This window comes from Buceros rhinoceros, unplaced genomic scaffold (genome assembly GCF_000710305.1).
Source record: "Buceros rhinoceros silvestris isolate BGI_N320 unplaced genomic scaffold, ASM71030v1 scaffold5607, whole genome shotgun sequence".
Lineage (NCBI taxonomy): Eukaryota > Metazoa > Chordata > Aves > Bucerotiformes > Bucerotidae > Buceros > Buceros rhinoceros.
In genome coordinates this window covers 20,779-20,979 of record NW_010423815.1, presented here as the reverse complement: position 1 = coordinate 20,979, position 201 = coordinate 20,779, and the positions used below count along the sequence as shown (strand labels likewise).

Genomic DNA, 201 nt, shown 5'->3' with positions numbered 1-201 from the left:
ACCGCGGATTTATTTCTCTCAGCTTGCCCTCGGTTATAAGCTGTTCCGCGTCCTGTGCCTGCCATGAAGCGACCTTGCGAGGAAACTACCTCAGACAGCGACATGGACGAGACTATAGACGTGGGGAGCGAGAACAACTACTCGGGGTAAGTGGAGCACCCCTGGGGCCCCCGTCTCCGCGGGCAGAGGCGGGGAGGGGGC

General features: G+C 61.2%; 1 protein-coding gene across 1 annotated transcript in view; it reads left to right on the top strand.

Moving 5' to 3' along the window:
• The first annotated feature begins 1 nt into the window (after window position 1).
• HEY2 (hes-related family bHLH transcription factor with YRPW motif 2) overlaps window positions 2-201 on the top strand; it is a 10,025-nt gene continuing 9,825 nt past the window's right edge. The window contains exon 1 of the mRNA XM_010140545.1: window positions 2-146. Coding sequence (XP_010138847.1) covers window positions 64-146 — 83 coding nt within the window. The 5' untranslated portion in view covers window positions 2-63. The remainder of the gene's footprint in view (window positions 147-201) is intronic.